At 43.4% G+C, this 17116-nt stretch overlaps 1 protein-coding gene and 1 non-coding gene across 2 annotated transcripts; both read right to left on the bottom strand.

Moving 5' to 3' along the window:
* Nucleotides 1-201: 201 nt before the first annotated feature.
* PTCD3 (pentatricopeptide repeat domain 3) lies at nt 202-17082 on the bottom strand. The gene is made up of 24 exons (XM_033059894.2): nt 16991-17082; nt 15356-15405; nt 14678-14717; nt 13680-13725; nt 12938-13006; nt 12393-12497; nt 11900-12023; nt 11192-11310; nt 10737-10810; nt 10349-10436; nt 10198-10258; nt 9844-9926; nt 9045-9189; nt 8362-8412; nt 7479-7562; nt 6537-6565; nt 6159-6262; nt 5457-5535; nt 5275-5365; nt 4513-4598; nt 3303-3451; nt 2398-2439; nt 1589-1747; nt 202-883 (listed from the first exon to the last, which is right to left on the bottom strand). The coding sequence occupies exons 1-24, from the start codon at nt 17080-17082 to the stop codon at nt 805-807; spliced, it is 2049 nt and encodes a 682-aa protein (XP_032915785.1). The 3' UTR covers nt 202-804.
* LOC116997157 lies at nt 9994-10135 on the bottom strand. Its single transcript, XR_004418106.1, has one exon. It is a non-coding gene; the product is annotated as a small nucleolar RNA SNORD94 (small nucleolar RNA).
* Nucleotides 17083-17116: the final 34 nt, after the last annotated feature.

Here is a 17116-nt window from a genome sequence, read left to right as displayed (position 1 = left end):
AATTTGTACAGCATAAAAATAAATTAACCTATTTTTGAGTACAGGATATGTACAAAACTGGTGTCAGAGCACAGCTTGCCCTTGTAGGTTTCTTGTCAAAGCTGCTCTGCTGTAGTTCTAGAACACCAGGTCTTTCTACCAGGAAGGCAAACTTTGGTTCAACAACAGTTTTTGCTCAAGGATTATCAGAATAGAGCCAGCTTTAATGTCAGCCATTTATTAGAGACAGTCTCCAGCTGTACAAAGTGTAATTTAACATCACTCCAACCCCTGGCCCAAAACACCAACAGGATGAGGAGTAACAGCACAGGGGCCGAGTACTGCATTGCTTCAGTGTTCACATTCAGAGTAAACTCGGTATTTAAATAGTTGAGCAAAGTCAGATGGCAAGGAATTACATCTGGTGTAGGGTTGAGTGACAGGAAGCCCATGAGAAGTCTTGCTCAAGCTCTGGAAGTCTTGTGCCTGCCTGAGGAGCCTCCAGGGTGCACTGCACCCCTGTCCCTGCAGCCCTCCACCCTCAGTGATGCTGTTTGTCAGGAGCCAGCTCTTGCAGGCATGCTGGGGAGGAGACCTGGGGCAGCCCACGCTGTGTTCCACATTACCAAGAAGATGTAACAGCTTCCAGCTACCACATGAGGACGGTGTCTTGCCAAGCAGGTCCCGTATCAGAACTCTCCGAGCGTTCATCAGTGCTGCAGAATCTCCCAGAAGCCATTCCTTCAGTAATTCCACTGCTCCCAAAGTCTCCTGCTATGGCAATGGTTGCTCCCATTTTTCCCAAGAGGGAGGCAAGAGAGACAGCTACTCACTGTCACTGTCACTGCTGTCACTGTCACTATCGCTGCTGTCACCATCCCACTTGATACTCTCCAGTGCCTTCCTGTGATGGCAAACAGATCAGACATCAGTCACCTGCTGTGATTTCTGCTTGAAAACAGAGATCCCAACACAAGGCACAGAGAACATTATGGGCTGTCTAATGTCCTCAAAGTGCACCCAGCATTGGGTGGAAGCAAATCCTCTTGGAAAAGCCAACTCCTTCAGTTCCCCTCAGAGTGGTGAGCTGGCTGTCAGGGATGCTGGGCTTGGATTTATTCCCTTGGAGCACATCTGGCTCCAAACTATGGTGCTTCAAGCCCTGATCACCATCTGAGGATCATCTGGGCTTGGCTGCAGCAGGGCAGTGAGAGGTGACCACAAGCCTCAGAACCTGGCAGCCACATGCAGGGCCATCCTGTACCACCCCCCTGCTCGTACTGGGCTGCAGCAGTGTCTTCACAGACAGCCACACCCAGCTAGGAAAAGATTCTGGGAAAGAAAGGAAATAAACAGCAGGACTGAGCAGTGGATAAGGTCAACCCCACCATGGAAATCTGCCTTCCCTCCTAGGTGGGATGGATACAGCATGGAATCAGAAACTGAGGGGCTATTTCAGTCCTGGAATCAACACACCAGCCCATCATTCTGAAGCCAGCTGTCTGCTCCCTTGTCAGAGAAGCCTTTCCAAAGCTTTCCAAAGGCACTGCCCCTCCAAGACCCTGTCTACAGTACCCCTTCAGCAGTAACATTAAATATTCCAACTTACTTCTGTGTTTCAGAGAGTTCAAACTCCTTCTCCATTCTGCTTTTCAGCCTTTGAGATGACAACAGCCCAAGGGATGCTGCCAGCTTCACCATCTTTATTGCCTCATCTGGACAATTGGTTTGCTTAGCACAGTTCAAGAACTCATCCATCACCTTGTCACTGCAAAGGAAAAGGGTGACTGTTCTCAGAGTCACAGGAGAGGTGCCCATTAACTTACAGCCCCAACTTCATTTTAAGAAAACCCACACCCAAACAAAACCCATTACTATTCCTTACAAGTTGTGTTCTACTTCAAACAATTCCCTCCTCCAGAATCCCAAGACAAGCAAGCTGGTGTAGCTAACAGGGAACCACCTAAGATTTGGCATTTGACTTGATAAACTTGTCTTCAGAAATGCAGGCACCTCTGAAAAACCTGTGCTTGGTTAAGAGCATACTGGAATATTTCTGAGCATGTGGGAAACCAGATGTTCAGGAGTCCTGCTCAGATTGACTTGCACTGCTGGGTTCATCAGTGGTACTGCTCTCCATGGCCCAGAGCTTCAGAGACCAACCACTTCACTCCCTCCCACTTTGCACTTCCAACATGTTTTGATTCAGAAATCTCTTGGAATATTTCCACAAACAGCCATGCTCACAGGGGCAGACACACATTCATGTTCAGACCACTACTATCAGTTACAACTGGAGATGGGACTACCTGGCCTTTAAAAAAGTCCCATCCCAAACTATTCCTTCATCCTGTAACAGAAATTCAAGATCTCAGCCAAAGGGGAGACTCAGGAACTGAAGAACCTAAAAATACTTACGTAGGAATCCTATTGATTTTCTGGAAATGCTCCATCATATTCCTATTAAAAAATAAAAATATAAAATTTAGTAACTCCACATAACAAGACAGACATATTCAACCCCTTGGATGAGCCTCCACTGAAACACAGTAAGCTCAAATTCATGAAACAATCTTCCCCATGGATCCCATGCTGTATCCTTGCAAATGCAATCCGTACCAGCTAACTTCACTTATTTTAGTTTCACTTAGATTAGTTTAACACAAAGTATCTTAAACCCTACAGAAAATGTTAAGTGTAGCTGGTGGCAACTTTCCCTTAAAATACTACGTATTTTTAGTATTTTAAAATACTCTATTGTTGCTATTTCTTTGTTTCAAATGAATCACTGCACATGGAACATTTGTATTTAACAGAAAATAGCTCAGAACCTTAAATTGAAGGCTGGATATTTTAACCTGTATTACAAGTTCAGAGCATGTAGGACAGTAAATTCTAGCTATTAGAATTCTAAAAATAGCCTTTTTGAAGTTTTAATTAGTGCTGCTTCTAATTAAAAATTTAATTTAACTAATTAATCTCTATCAGTTCGAATTCTAAAGAGTTCTATAAATCAGAAAATGGCAAGTTGTGGGCACTCAGCAGTGCTCAGGGAAGTGATTACCAGAACACACCTTGCCATAAGCAGCTGCACAAATCTCTACACCAGATACTACATTAGTTTCTGAACCATTTTTGAGACAGAAAACTGTAACTTGATGTCAAGAAGGAACAATAACAAAGAAAAACCAACCCACATCACATTCTTTGCAGGCTTTATCTCCTCCCTTTGTCTGCACTGGCATTCCAAGGAATCAGTCATTAGCTTTTGCTTTTTGTGACTAAGCCATGAGCTGCAGTGTCAGCCCAGAGCCCACACGTACCAGGCATCCTGGGTCCTCCCAGCCCTGGAAAACAGCACCACGACATGGCCCAGAGCACTCCCTGTCCACTCCAAGGGGACCTGCCCCGGCCCTGCAGGCTCATGGACAGCTTTGATGTCTTCAGCACACTTGGCAAATGCCAGCTGAATCTGTGAAAACATTGCGCTATGAAGAACAAAACCTCTGACGTTAACAGAAGCTTTTCAGTGCAATTTCTCCTGCAGCTCCTATAGGTTTGCTCTGTATGTGGCTTAAATTTGTGAACCAACAGTCATTAACCCAGGAGACAAATCTGTCACTTCTGTCAGGACAACTGTCCCCACTTTGCAGGGACAGCTATATCCATCTTCAACACCTTTCACCTCGAGAAAGCAATTTCTACAATTAAATCCTTGGTAAAAATCCCTGAATTCTGCCATGTGCTTCCCCAGAGATACGGCTGGTTGGGCTGCATTACTTCTCCAAACCCTGGTAAGAAGGGATCCTGCTCTGTCAGTTTGAGGTTTCTTTACAGGTTGAAGACAATCCAAAGGGTTTGGCAGGCCTGGATAAACTCACATGGATCTGGAAATCTGCAGTGGCAGATGCACTGGAACTGGATCTCCAGGAATGACCAAGGTTACAGCATTCACCTACAATCTGGGAGACACCACTACTCTTTACTGAGCTTCTGTGCTGATTTTGGCTGGGATAATGTGAAATTTCTCCACAGTTTCTCCTTTCTTACTGTGGGCCTGTGTTTTATATTTAAGATGGAAAGTACGCTGATAACCCAGGGATATTTTTGTTATTGCTGGGCAGTGCTCAAAGAGCATCAAGGCTCCCCCACCAGGGAGTGGGCTGGGCATACACAATGTGTGCAGTACAACAAGGAGTTGGGAGGGGACATCTCTGAGCCAGCTGACCCTGTGTGACCCAAGGGATATTTCAGACCCCAGGATACCATGCTTAGCAGATAAAGTAGGGAAAGGAGGAACAGGGGATACACTTGCAGTGATGCTGTTTGACTCCCCAAGTAACTGTTAAGCATGAGGTTTCCAGGAGCCTGGCTCTCCTAGGGATGGCTGAACACCTGCCTGTCATGGCAAATGGTAACTGAGCTTGAGTTTTGCCCTTTTACTCTGTTCCAGTTCCCTCCACCCTCTAACAGGGGAGGAGCCAGCAGCTGTGTGGGGGCTCAGCTGTTCAGGGGCATTATCAGCTTCCTTACCTCACTGGGGTGCTGGTCCCTGCTCATCAAAGACAAGAACTCTTCCAACACATCTGGTATCCTGCTAAACCCCAGCTGTTTCACATCTGTTTAGAGAGAGGCAGTAATTGGTAGGTGTGACCAGTGCCCCTGTTCCTAAATCCTGCCAATATGGTGAGCACAATTTCATAAGGCAGAGCCATTCTCTGTGACTGAGCAGGTCACATTTAGTTCCCTTTCTTTCCCCTCATTATCACATCCTGTGCATCAAATACATGAACTAATCTGATTTCTTCTTCCCTTCCCTGCTGGTCTCGAGATTTCTGGGTGACCCTACTCCTTCTGGTCCTAACTACTCCCCTTGATAATGGCCTTCAAGGTCCCCAGCACTGAGCAACCTGGTGGTGGTGATGACCCTGTCACAGAACAGGGAGGGAACAACACACACAGCACTGTCTGTAACACCAACTACCAGTTCTCAGGGGGAACATGAACCTGATCTGCTGCAGGACAGTGAGTCCCACAACCCCCTGTAGCCAGAGCCCTCCACCACTGTCTGCTGAGGATTAAGGAGTGACTTGTATTCTTTTGATTTTTTGGAGGGCTAGATTACATCTTAACCAAGGATCTGCAGAGGGTCCAGGTGATTTGATACCACAGGCAAGCACTGCACCTTATCATGGCTACTCCAAGCAATGGGAAATTTCCAAACTAGCTCCAACTTTGCACTGCTCCTGGCATTGTCAGACAAGCTGCCTGTGAAGCCACGTGGCCATCACTGACCTTCCCAGACTGAAGGAATCACTTCCAGCTGGTTGGCTGCATCCAGTGCTTGAAGGAGGTCCAATATATTCTTAGGACTTGGATAGAAGAGCTGATGAAAGAAGAGAACCATTTCAGTCACCTGTGACTGCTCCATTTCTCCATGCACAAGCTCTGCAGCTCTTAGCCTGGCACACACTTACCGAAGATGACATTTCTTTGTACCACTTCAACACCACCTCAATTTGTTCCATCATGCACAACAACGAAAAGAATTTTGACCTAGAGAGAAAAAAAGTCCTAATTCAGTGATGATTAGATCAAGCAGACCACACAGAAGTTCCAGCAAATGATGGTGTGCTGATCAGATTTGTACTGCAGATCAAGGACATTTCACTGATTGTAACACTCCATGCAATAGAAAAGCAGCAGTGTTTCTAACAACAGCTTAATGCTGACACTAGATTATTGGCAGAACTCATCAGACCACTGTTAAAATATATTAAGAAAAGCAATCTTCCTGCCTGATACCAGTTTCAAGGTACCTGAATCTGTCTCAAATGCAACTTTTTCATATAAGAACTGAACTATATTAACCTTGTTACTTGTGCAAGTTCACAAGACAAGCCTGAGTTCTTTATCCAGTGCACTGACTAGGAAACCATACCTACATTAAGAAATTATGCTGTTTTGGTGTTACCTCCAAAGCTGCCATCCAGGGCACACAACAGAATGGCAGAACCCACAACTGGCTGTTCTAGTTGTTGGAGGGTGTTGAGATAAACTGATGCTGTAAGACACTGGACTTCAGTTCAAAGGCCACAAACTGAAAATAAATCCTAAGCAATCACTGCTCTTATGAAGGATCTAATTCCCAAACTGGACACACAATACACTTCACTCACCAATAGCCATTTAACCGATCCACATCCAAGAATTTCCAGTTGTCTCCCTTCTCCAGTGCCCTATTTAACTGATAGGCAAGCTTGATATCCTTAAGATCACAGCACTGCAATAAACCAGTCGGATTTGAAAGCTGTTACCAAATGTAACTCACAATACTCACAGAGATACATGCACGTATCATGGGCATGCAAATTACCAATTAGGGAGGAGTCAATCAAAGAACTGCAGAATTATAAAGTTACAGAAGGTAATGAGCACAGATGAAAATGGGAGACATTGAAAGCTAAACCTTATATGACAGGATGTAAACTCACAGACAATTCTCCAACAGCTGGAGGGGCTCAAAGGAATTCTGATGGCAGGGAAGAGGCACTTACCACTTGCATGGCGGTGTTAAAAAAGTTGGCTGAAAGGGAGCAAACAAGAGACCATTAACTTCAACCTTCCAAGGAGACATAAAACAGCTCATTAACCCACTCTCCCAGCGGATGGATGAGGTATGTTCAATTAGAAACTCAATCTGTAGCTCAGTTTGACAATGTATGAGAGCTCTTTCCTTTTCTTTTTCGTGGCATGAGTTGGGCGGGGTTTTTTACACACTTCTAGCCACAACTTAGAGCACAGAAACAGTTTAACACACCTAGGAGGACAGAAGCAAAGGAAGGAGGGGTACAACATTCTGACTATTTCCAGGAATCCTTCCAAAGACAAAAAATAAAGCTGATGAAGAGTGGCTTTCAACACATCATTAACACCATGCTGCCTTACAGACCTTTCTATGCCAAACCCGTTTTCAGATGGAAGCTGCATTCCAAACTTACAGAAAAGTTTATGAACTTCCTAGAGCAAAGCTGTGCACACACAGATGGCAGAAGGAGCCAGTAACACATGGGATGTTCAGGATACACCCCTCTACAGACCCACACTCCGGTTTCCCTCTAAGCTTTATCCAATGAAATTTTCTGAACAGGATTAGGAAGAACTAAAATAGGAAAACTCACACCATACCTACAACAAAAACCTGCCATTCACCTGATGTGCATCATTTCATGAAACTGCTCTTCCTTAAACTGAACTTGCAAATAAACCTAGGATTTTTTATCCCATGGACTGAAGACACTCATTCACACAAGCTACACACCCACTTTATCACAGAAGCCAGCGCAGCAATGCACAGCACAATTCCCAGCATTGGAATTGGCCCTTTGTCTCCAGAAATATCAGAAGGGACAGAGAAGCAAGCTGCATGCATTTATCCTGGCTGAGTAAAACTACCTGGCATTCACAGGCACCTTTTCACCCAAGCTTGAAGTCCTTACCATCATCAGGGTCCTGGGCAGTGAAACTTCGCTTTTCAACCTCATTTAGCACCTCAGAGATGATGTCTGATGACTGAGGATCAGCTGTGGGACAGAGAGACAATCACCATCAGTTGTACCAAGCATTTCCTTAGTGAAGAGCATCAGTCTGCAAATACAATATGAAACTGGGAACAAGCAACATCATTTAAACAAATGTAATTTCCATGGTGCTGCACACTAGCTGCAATTTAATTTGCTCTAAAATTTGCCCTGCTACTGCCAGATTTCCACAGCACAGCAGGGCAGATTCAGAAAGATAGAAGTGCTTTCTAGCAAGGAATCAAACAGGCCTGTCTGTTAGAAGGCTACACTAGAAAAAGCAAAGCATTTCATAAACAAACAAAAATTTAGAAGGGGGAAAACCAAAACAAACCCCCAAACCCCAGAGAGACTTCAGAGCAATTATTTTACATTTCTTAAAACACAAGGACTGCAGTTACAGCTACTCTGCCCATTCTCTTCCTATAGCCAAAAGTCTGTGGGCATGGATTGGGTTCCTGCCTTCTAACATAGCTGTTGCTCATGACAGCTCTTGTGCAGAGAACTGTTGCAGGAAAACAAACTCCCTGTGCAATTTCATCCCTGTGAGTGACACAGAAAGAAATCACACATATGTGGTCAGATCCACCCTCCACACTGACTGAGCAGCATTTGCTCCCTGTATGAGGTTCTCTTTATTTTTTCACCCAAGCAGAATCAGGCAGCACAGGGAACACTGAGATCACACTCATTAAAGGTTATCTTTCAATCCATGAGTGAACTGCCTTCACCCATCACATGTGAACAGCACCAAAGCAGCTGCTACACAAGGCACGTTGATGGCCAGGCTGAGTGCACGTACCGCCTTTGTAAAACATGGACAGGAGATGATCGTAGGATGCAAGGCTGGGCTCTGGAAAGCAAAAACATTGCAGTTACTGCAACATTCCTGGCTGAGCTTTGGGCCACAGCTCTAATAATTCACAGTCTGCTCCTCCAAGCAGGCAGCATGCACAGATTTACTCTTATCTCTCTCCCTGCCCGCCCTAATGCTGGACCAGACCTCACATCCACACACCTAGGAGAGGTGATATCCAGCACTGGTGATATCCACCAGTCAGAGTATCCTATTTCTATGGGAGAGCAGCCAAGCTTCCCTGCTCTAAATTAAAATCAATAATACTTCTTGGTTAGTTTCCCTTCTGCTCATGAATGTAATCTTTAGCCTATCAACAAGCACGTTACTGGGGCAAAGCAAAGCCCATAGGACATCAAATCTATTCTGCAGATATTCTCTGTTTCTGCAATACTTATTTGGTAGAACAAATCATCATCTAAATCAAAAACTTTTTTTTCTGTAGAGATGCAGATCTATAGACCTGAACTGGCTTGGGTGGCTTGTGAAAGACATCTTCCCTGGAAAGAGAGAATCACCGCTGTGTTGTGTGGTGCTGAACTCCTAAGTCAGCTGTTCTTTTCTGGAGGTGGCACTGCAATATCCTAATCATATAATAGTGCATGTAATAAATACTCTGGTTCTCTTACCTATATCAAGTGCTTCCATTTCCTTTAATACCGATAAAGACACAGCTCTGCCCACACCACCACATCTTCTCAGACTCTTCAGTACAGAATTAAAAGTTAGCAGAGTTGGTTGCACTTTCTGTTGAGCCATGTGAGTCAGGAATTCCTTAAAACAAAACCCCAAAATCCTTAGTGCTTCATGTTATGGATCACAGTTCAGCTTTAAGATGAGTTATATATATATTTCCTCAACTTACTCCTTCTCACTCCCTTCAACTGAACAACTCTGCTTTAACTGATTATTTATTAAGGGAGTACTGTTTAATTTTTAAAGATCAAAACCCAAAGCTACATTACATCAAAATAAATCTTAGACAATTACATCTAGAACAAAATGGAAAATTTTATAGTTACATAATGTTTTTCCTTACTGATGTGTTATTAAAACCCAAAATGCCATTTCTGTTATAACACCATGAATTAAAATGCAAAGAGTTTTTATCTATAATTGTTCATTTATTTTATCTCCCAGCAGTAATTTATTTTCTGCCCAGGCAGCTCCTGGATCAAGTGCATTCTCACAAGGCAAATCACTCTGCAAAGGAAAGGTTGGATTTTTCACATCTGCCACTCCTCCATAGTTACTTTTTCTGTTTTAAACTGCTGTACTTCCTTTACAGCAGAGATCAGTATCTGGGGACATAGTTCTTGCTTTTAGTCTTCCAACAACTGCAAAATTTTACTAATAAGGCACACCCTTATTAGTAGGAAAGCCCACACTCTTACCACTTCCCCACTTCTTTTGCTCTACCCTCCTTACCTTGGCTAATTCCCATCTTTCTGGGAACCTCTCCTTTAGATATGGGACTGCTCTGATCAGCGCATTGAAGGTGTGCACATCAGCTAGAAAATGTAAGATAATGCATTTTAAATTACAATTTATAGCCTACAGTTAACAGTTTATTCTAGCATGGCTCAGTTTCTGGCAAAGTCTCATGCAAACCTGTTTCCAGAGAGCCAGCCACATGCCAGCTGCACTGGAATTACCAGTCTGCATTCAGCTCCCATGATCCAGCTGAGGTCCGTACCCCTGCGCCAATCATCACTGCCATGCACAAACACTCCTGTGCCCAGCAGGGCTTTCTGTACTCAGAGACCACAAAGGACAACTCACCCTTGTGCCTTTCATTCAGCAAGTCTATGTACATGTCATAAGCTTTAGAATAAGCCTCATGCTGCAAAAACAAAACCAAAGAATCTCTGATTATGTGAGATCTCACTGAAAAAAGCTGAAAAAATCCCCCAGCACTGAAGAACAACTTTACCTTCACCATCCCACGGATCATCGTGCAATAGGAGTGTGCATTCCTCTCTGGCATTACCTTAAATATCCTTTCAGCATGGTTGTTCTCCCTAGAACCAATGAATAAGATAAATGTTAACCAAATAAAAGATATCCTTAGGAGAAGGATTCAACATGCAGAACAAAATAAGGGCTGTATCCCCAAAGACTGACATGCACATATCATACTTGTGATACTTGAAATTAGTCTACAATCACCTACCAGATTTCCATGAACACTTTAAAAGATCAGCAAACACAGGTTTATTTAACAAGTAACACCTCTGAGTATGGGCTGCTACAGGACTTAAGTCTGCTCTATAACAGCATGTGCAAAACCCACTGAATATGGGAATATACATTTTCTGTACCTCCATTTGGGGCCAGATGACTGTGAACCTCTTTGAAATTGTCTCTTTGGAGCTTTCTGTTCTGAAGCATTCACCTGGAGAGATTTTTGCAAAAAGAGCTTTCTCAGAGTTAAATTATGATTTAACATCAAATGACATGATTTGCTAACAAAACTGAAGATCAGCAGCATGGACCAAAGGTGTTTTTTAATGGGTTATATTAGAATAATTTCTATCAAAACATTCAGGAAGCAATAAATAGATTGACAAGAATGTTTGTTATTAAACATATTAACAACTTTACACAAACTGCTGCTACTAGGTCAGTTTTTATAACAGAACTATTTCCTGGGAATGTTGTCTGCATCTGATCCACCTCATGGCATCTTCAATGCAGACAGTACAAAAATCTTGATGTCACCTTGATATACTCCCACTATGTATGAAATAAATAAAGATCAACAGGTTTCCCATACCTCTGGTTCTTCCAAACCCTCTTTTTCTTCCTGCTCTTTTTGAGGAGTAGGTTCACCACCTCCATAGAAGCATAACAAATCTAAAAGGCTGTTTGTGGTCTCCAGAGACACAGGGGTACCTTTAGAAAAGGAGAATTTATGACAGAGAAAGTGAAGAGCTCACACTCTACAGCCATATCAGAACACCACTTTGCTTTCTTCCAACACAAAAACATTCTCTAGGCAAGTCTCCAATGCTGCATGTGACACCCACAAACCCACTCATCACAGGAGACAATTTTAACACTGAACTACAGTATGTTTTTCTACTGAAGCCACTGAAAGGGCAGAGTTTTCCCAATCAAGTAGGAGAAGGAAGTGACAGCTGACAACCAGAATTGTGAAGCAGCACAAGCCCAACACAACATCTGAAATTTCCAGTCCTTTCCTCCTAGGATACATCCTGCTGTGAAGAACACTTTGCATGTTTCACTTTCTATGAAATATTAAAAATCAACAGAAGTATTTAATCAGCTTCCTCTTCAAGAAGTCATTTGTTCTCCTTATCACCAAAGTAACATGTGAGACAAGCAGTGCCTAAGATTCTCCAGAGTCAGTTGTGAAAGGAGCAACAGAGTCACAGAATTGTCTCCATAGCCTGTGCCAGCTACTGAAAGGTTTTTAGCCCAATTTAAGCTCCACCACAGAACCTGGCAAGTGACCACATACCTGCCTGTAGAAGCTGATCAAACATGTCCACAGACTCCTTCACCAATCTGAGGTGGATGCGTTCCCTCAGAGCCCCCTCACTCACTCCTTCAGTCTGAGGTGTGAGACTCTCAGGCATCAGGCACTAAAAGCAAACAGTGGAAGTTCATCATAAGCTCAAACCTCCTGTAAATATTCTTCTCTTCACCCAAGACACTGCTTGCAGCCCAACACCACCAGTCCTGTTGGTGATGAAGGACCACACACACCCTCATCCCTCACTTCCGTGCCAGGAAGCAACATCTAAACAACAGTGCTTTTCTTACTTTTATCTCAAGAACCTGATATGATACTGAACTCTCAAGGAAAAATGTCCATTAAAAAACATAATGGAAATACAGTACTGTGTTTACACTGTCTGCAAAACAGTTTAGAAGTTATCCTTTTAGCAGTCTGACAGTTGATTTCACTGACAAAGCACAAATACATTGAAGAGAAAAAGCAGAAAGCTTACTGGTACGTTGGGCTCTGCAAAAGTCTTGTCAAAATACTGAGGGAAGTTCTTTATGATGTATTTTGCAGCATTTCTCCCAGACTCCTTTGACAATGAATACAGACGCTGCATAGAAATGAAAGAGAACAAGATGAATAAATACACAAGTTACAAGGCTGAGAGTGAAGAAAAACATTTTCTTTAACTATGATGGGATCAAATTAAACACATGCATGATTTTGAACTTAGTAAAATCACAGGCATGAGACAAAATTCCAGGTAAATATTCTGGTATTTGTGCCAGTATAAGAATCCCTATTCTTTAAATGCTATTGTATACTGCTTTCTTGTTACTTAGTCAAGGGACACAGTTCAGACATCTGAAATGCTGCACTACTACCTCAAGCTCAAAAACATCTCATTTTAGAGAGAAGAGAAAATTCTGAATGCAATCTGATACTTCCTTTTATTTTGTAATCAGAACCAGGCTTCAATCAGGTAAGAGTCTCCATAGCCTAGACAAAGGCAGGAGGGAAGCTATCAAGGATGTGAAAGGAAATACCTACAGCATTAGCTGCATTTCTTGGCATCAGGAAAGGGTCATCCTGGAACATGTAATGAGCAGCAGTAGGATCCTGTAGAAAGAAGAGTCCAGCATTGAAAAGTTTATAGTTATGTGCACAAGCACAACACACTGCCTCGTGGAATTTAAAGCACAATGAATTCTTCCACCATAACCACCACCACTAAAGCACGTTTTACTGAAGTTCCTCTTGCTCAAAAAGGTTTAGCCTGTTTGGAAAAAGTTTAGAAATATTTCCATTTCACACACACACTTGCAGGCTAACATGGTGACAAAAAAGGGTCCTTCCTATAATATATGAAACAAGTAGGACCCCAAGTGTAACAGCCTTGGGAAGCTGATGGGACTTGGCAGGTTTTGATTCAATTCCCAGAATTCAAGATAGACAGGATTGAAGAACAGCATCACAGCATTTCCAGCTTTTGCCCAGCAAGAGCAGACACTGACTGTATTTTTTAAAGGCTTTCTAGACTGAGATTGGGAAGGACATTGGAAGCTGAACTGGTGAAGGAACTTGCTCCCTATGTTAGTGAAAGCATTACCAAAGCACTGCAGCTCTCTCTTAGCACAAGAATGAGGCTTTAAGGACACAGTAAAACTGAGCCAAAGAGAAAACTCTGATGTGAAAGTCCCACCTTGCAATCATGGCCACAGAAGAAATTAAAGGACTCCTGAGCACAAGGGTATTGCACAAAATGGACAACCTGACCCACAGAACCACTCACCCTGTTCACAGTAGAAGCCAAGGCCTGCAGCACCGCGAGCTTGTCCCTAAACACAAAGAGTTTCATTAATGTTCAGCTGCAGACTTTGCGTGCTGTTTGTCTGGAGAACAGGCACAGGATTATCCTGACTCAAAAGGAATTTTTTACCTCTAGGAAATAATGCTTTCCCTGCACTTATAAAATAGCACTTTTCACAAAGAAAGGGAAAATGCAAGAATGGTCTCAGTTCTTTAACAACTCCAGGAAAAAAAATTATTTTGAGGAAGACCATTTGTGTTCACAACTATTACTCCTGCTCTTATAATACATTATCAAAGAAAGATCATAGGGAAGACACACAGAAATGATTCCTTGGAATGTTGCTCCTAGAGCATCTCAGAGGCATAAATACATTAAGTCCCTATCCAAGACACAATTTTGCATGAAAAATCAAATTAAATCAAAACCAGGTATCTCAGCACTCCTGCACCTGTGGATCTTCAAGACTTTGGTTGTTTCAAGCAAACAAGGAAAGGCCAGTGAAAGTGTTTAGGTGAAGGTGGCCTTACTTTAGGTTTATATGCTGACATCATTTGACCATAAACTTAACTTTTGCTATACAGTCATGCAATTCTATCTTAAGTGCTCCCAACAAAACAGCTTTTGGTTCAGTTGTGTGATTTCTAAGCAGGATTTATTCAGTCACCTACAAATGACCCAGTTTTATTTTGCTGGAAGAAACACATTCCCATGCAAACTTATAAATGAACTTGGTTTCACAGATCTTTAGCAAATGTAATCTTTTACAAAAAAAAAAACTATGCTTAAAAATACAGTTGTGTTTTTAAAAGAAATGTCAGGAATGCAGTGTACATAATCTGCACAGAGAGTAAGAGTCAAAAACCACATCAAGGGATACAGGAACCTCAGCTTTCTTTTTTAAATCTGGTGGACAGACTACATTTAGCTGTCTAACACTGATTTTCTACCTAGTCAAGATTCCAAAAGTAAACACTCACCATGTTTTCCTTCGGGGAAGCACAATTTCTTCTTGAGTTACTGTGAGAAACAATATTAAAATGGTCATTAGAAACAGATGCCCAAAGAAAATTTTGACTTCATAGCTGTAGCAAGGTAGGGTCAATCTATTCTCCCAAGTAGTAAGTGACAGGACAAGAGCAAATGGCCTCAAGTTGCACCAAGTGAAGTTTAGATTGGATATCAGGAAATTTCTTCACTGAAAGGTTTGTCAAGCACTGGAACAGGGGAGTGGTGGAGTCACCATCCCTGGAGGGATTTAAGACATGGCAATGTGGCACTCAGGGATGTGCTTTAGAGGTGTCTTGGCAGTGCTGGGTTAAGAGCTGGACTCTGCTCAGAGGTTTTTCCCAATCCAAACAATCCTATGATTCTACAAAAAATTGGTGAGTTAAGCTGTTTCAGCTGAAAGTACTAAAACAAGGATTTTAAAACCACAGTCTAACATAGGCTAATGGAGCTGCACAACTCAGTTCATGGTCTGGGAGCATGGAGCTGATTGGAATCAAGTTAATCCAGGAAATTTATGCACAATGAAGACAGGAAGAAAGAAAATCTGAGGGTGGGAAAGAGGGTGTTTATATCATCTTTATTTCCTGACACTGTGTTGTTTGAAGATTAACATACATATGCAAGGAACCAGTAATGAGACATCTTACCTTGTGAATTGTCCACAGTCTTCCCAAGAGCACTGGTGCTCGAAGAGCTCCTACAAAAAACAACCAGGGGTTTGAATTTATGGCAGCCACATTAATACAGCAAAAGTAGAATAGAGAAATTCTATACTACAGGTCAGAATTAACTAAAACATTAAAAGGAACTGGAGTGCATTAAACTAACTGGCAATGTTGCACTGTTACTAACTCCAAATTATTACCATAAAACTTGTATTTGATGCTTCTCTTAAGGCTCTCATTTCAAGAGACCAGAGGTTATATGTGAAAAATTGTATTGCAAAAAAAATCTGTGATTACTTAATAGTGGAATGTAACATTTTTAAAGTAGGTTTCATGAACTACTGCATCTTAGAAAGAAAACCACGAACATAAACGAGAAAAGGCATTTCATGCTTTAGAGACAGGATCACACTGAAAATAGCACTTAAAAAAATAATTTAGACAGGAGCAGCGCTCACAGAAAGAGAAAACCAGAGTAATGATGCAGTGAATCAGCCCTGGTGAGTTCCATATGTCTCTACAGAGGTGCAGCAGCTCCTCACCAAGCCACAGCTGCAGCACACACAGACACATGGACTCACTCTGCTGCTTTGTGCTCACTCACGGCACTGCCTCAAGTCTTTCTCACCACTGTTCACATTCTACTGCTTTTCACACAAACTAAGGGTTACATGAAAATACTTTTACTCGTTTTACTCGTGAAGCAACCTAACAATAAACTTTTACAGCAACTCTGGCCTTCAGTGCCTCCACACTGACCTTGAGCCTGAGGGAGAGGCTGTTAAGGTGCAGTCACAGCTCTGTGCTTTACCACGGCACTGCACAGTTCTAGCTGCTCCTGGGAAGTCTCATAAACTGATCGAGTATGATTTTGCCATCCCAAAAATGAGTAAGTGGGACCCTTTCATTTGAGAACCATTGCATAGAATCATGGAACGTTCAGGTGTTGGAAGGGACCTTTGTAAGATCTTATTCCACCTCTGCTGCAATAGGCAGGGACCTTACACTAGACCAGGTTGCTCCAAGCCCCATCCAATCTGCCCTCGAACACTTCGCTGAGCAACCTGCGACAGTGTCTCACCACCCCCACAACAAAAAATTCTTCCCAATATTTAATCTGTATTTCTCCTTTTTCGATCTGTACTCGCTATTCCTTGTTACTCCTATCACCACAACTGCTGAAGAAAGGTCCCTCTCTGGGTTTTTGGTAGCCCCCTTTCAGATACTGGAACAGTTATGGGGTCTCCATAGAAAATTCCTTTCTCCAGGCTGAACAGCCCCCAGCTTCCTCAGCCTCCGCAGCGGAAGTGCTCATCTACTTTTTCGGGAGACTCAGCTCCAGGGATCGCTTAAACGCTCGAACACCCTCCCAGGGAGGCTCCGAGCCGCCAAAAAAGGGAAGATCCCCGGGAAAGGCGTCCAAAAGTGGATAAAAGCGCAGGAATTGCGCTCCCTCCAGCCACGCCGCCCCGACCACGCCGAGCCCCGCACACACTCACCGCGCCTGCGCGGCCTTTCCCGCCTCCCTCCCCACACCCAGCACGGCCCGTCCGTCTATTCCTCCCCGGTGCCGCTGCTGCCGCCGCCACCGGCCCTTCCCTCCCGGCAGACCCTCACCGATAGCTCTCCCGGCCGCCCGGGAGGCGGCACCGCCGGCCCAGGCACAGGGCCCGCTGCCAGCAGCCGCCCGCGACCCGCCGCGCCGCCATGCTGAGCCGCGCGCTGCCCGCCGGGAAGGCGGGC

This window comes from Catharus ustulatus, chromosome 5, assembly GCF_009819885.2.
Source record: "Catharus ustulatus isolate bCatUst1 chromosome 5, bCatUst1.pri.v2, whole genome shotgun sequence".
NCBI classification, from domain to species: domain Eukaryota; kingdom Metazoa; phylum Chordata; class Aves; order Passeriformes; family Turdidae; genus Catharus; species Catharus ustulatus.
This window is presented reverse-complemented; position numbering and strand designations above follow the sequence as displayed.